This window comes from Echinops telfairi, unplaced genomic scaffold (assembly GCF_000313985.2).
Source record: "Echinops telfairi isolate 266 unplaced genomic scaffold, ASM31398v2 ScPeMD7_7457;HRSCAF=8495, whole genome shotgun sequence".
In the NCBI taxonomy this organism is placed as follows: domain Eukaryota; kingdom Metazoa; phylum Chordata; class Mammalia; order Afrosoricida; family Tenrecidae; genus Echinops; species Echinops telfairi.
The window spans coordinates 41,802,115-41,803,898 of record NW_022111357.1 but is presented as its reverse complement, the minus strand read 5'-3'; the positions used below and the strand labels follow the sequence as shown (position 1 = coordinate 41,803,898).

Below are 1,784 nucleotides of genomic sequence, written 5' to 3'. Positions count from 1 at the left end.
CTGTGCCATCAGGAGCTCGGACTACAGCCTGCTCTGATCCTGTCTCATTAACATAACAAAGACAACCCATTCCCCATTGGGATGGGGATCACAAGCATAGAGGTTAGGTTACAATGCATATTTTAGGGGGATTGCCCTGATGAGCAGTGGCTTTGAGCTTCCAACCTTTCTCAGTAAGTAAGTAGCTGGGCACCTGAACCTTTTGCACCACCCAGGGGCTCCTACAACTGGAAACTAAAACCCAAACTCAAGCTCCCCGCTGTCCAGTCCATGCCAACTCAGAGAGACCCTGTCGGGCCGAGGAGAACTGCCCCTGGGGAGGAGAAAAGCCTGCTGTTTCGCCCCCAAGCAGCTGGTGGTCTGGAAGTGCACCGCCTGGAGCTCTTGTCAGCGCAGGCACAGTCAGGGTAATAGCCACTTGTCATCCACACAGCCATCTAATTGTCCCTGTGGGTTTTGGAGGCTGTGAATCTTTTTTATTGGAACAGACAGCCTCGTCATTTTTCCTCAGTGCAGTTGGTGGGTTTGAACCGGCGACCTGGCAGTTAGTAGTCAATGCACAAGCCACTAAGCCACCAGGGGTCTTTCCCATTCATGACTCAATTCTGACTCCTAGCCACCCTAGAGGACAGGATAGGGCTGCCCCTTGGGTCTCCGGGGCTGTAAATCCTGACAAGGGCAGGAAGCCTCGTCTTTCTCCCACGAACAGCTGCTAGGTTCAAACTCCTGGCCTTGTGGTTAGCAACCCAACGTGCGACCCGCACAGGGAGCCTGTAACCTTCTGTAAGGTTGTGGATGCCTTTCTCTGGCAAAGGCCTGAGACTGGTATGACCCTTGTCTCATAGCTTGAAAGACTACGAAATAGAATCATCCAGGCCACCTTCAGCTATTCAGGGGTCAAGTCCTTGGTCACCGAGATCTCTGACAATGACATCCTAGAGGCTCTGCAAGTATGTCCGGGTCCTCAGCCGGGGGCCTTGTCCCTGGGCTACACCTCCAGGATCTTCAGCCATGGGGGCGGGGGGCGGGTGTGCCTGGGTTGGAATCTGACAACTCCATTCTTGTCCTCTGAGCATCTCCTTTGCCGACTGACCAGGAGCTTCTCTCTGTGGTGGACAGATATGCGCCGCGAATGTCTCTCTGCTCTGTCAGTGGGGACCAGACTGCCCCCAGAGTCTCTCTTAGCCCTGACTGTCCAGCTCTAGCTGCCTTCCAGGCAGGATGCTTGGGGGTGGTGGCCACTGAGCTGCCCCCTCCAGGCAGGCTGTGTGTCTCTTCCATAGAAGGTCATCACAGAGAGAAATGACTTCTATAACCAGCTGAAGCAGAAAGGTGTGAAAATCCCAACCTTGAGCCAAATGGAAGGCCCCTACTCCTCGTCCAGCAAGTCCAAGAGGATGGCCCTCAAGTAGGTCACGGCCAGGATGCCCCGTAGGGTCAGCCCAGCGGAGACCAGGACCTGGTTCAAGAGGCCGCCTTGAGGGTCTGCCTGACCGCTGCCTCTGGTTTAGAATTAAACTATTGTTGGCAGTGGTCTCCATCTCTTTTTTTCTCCCCAGTGCCCCCACCCAGGGTTATGGGCCTGATTGACGTGGAACCACTGCCTACCACTTCCCCCCACTCCCCACCCCCATTTCAAAGTGCACTTGCTGGTTCCTCCCTGGGAGGTCCCTCCCTGAGCCCTTACTGCCATGCCAGGCTTGGGCCACAAGGTGTGCACAAGGTGCTGGGTATCAGGAAGTCTAGGACTGGGCAGCCACTCCCTCCGTTCAGCTGGCACCCCA

General features: G+C 55.5%; 1 protein-coding gene across 1 annotated transcript in view; it reads left to right on the top strand.

Moving 5' to 3' along the window:
* Positions 1–1,784, top strand: part of CCDC27 (coiled-coil domain containing 27) — a 25,943-nt gene that overhangs the window by 21,210 nt on the left and 2,949 nt on the right. Inside the window, exons 9-10 of the mRNA XM_004705471.1 lie at positions 846–950; positions 1,284–1,408. Coding sequence (XP_004705528.1) covers positions 846–950; positions 1,284–1,408 — 230 coding nt within the window. The remainder of the gene's footprint in view (positions 1–845; positions 951–1,283; positions 1,409–1,784) is intronic.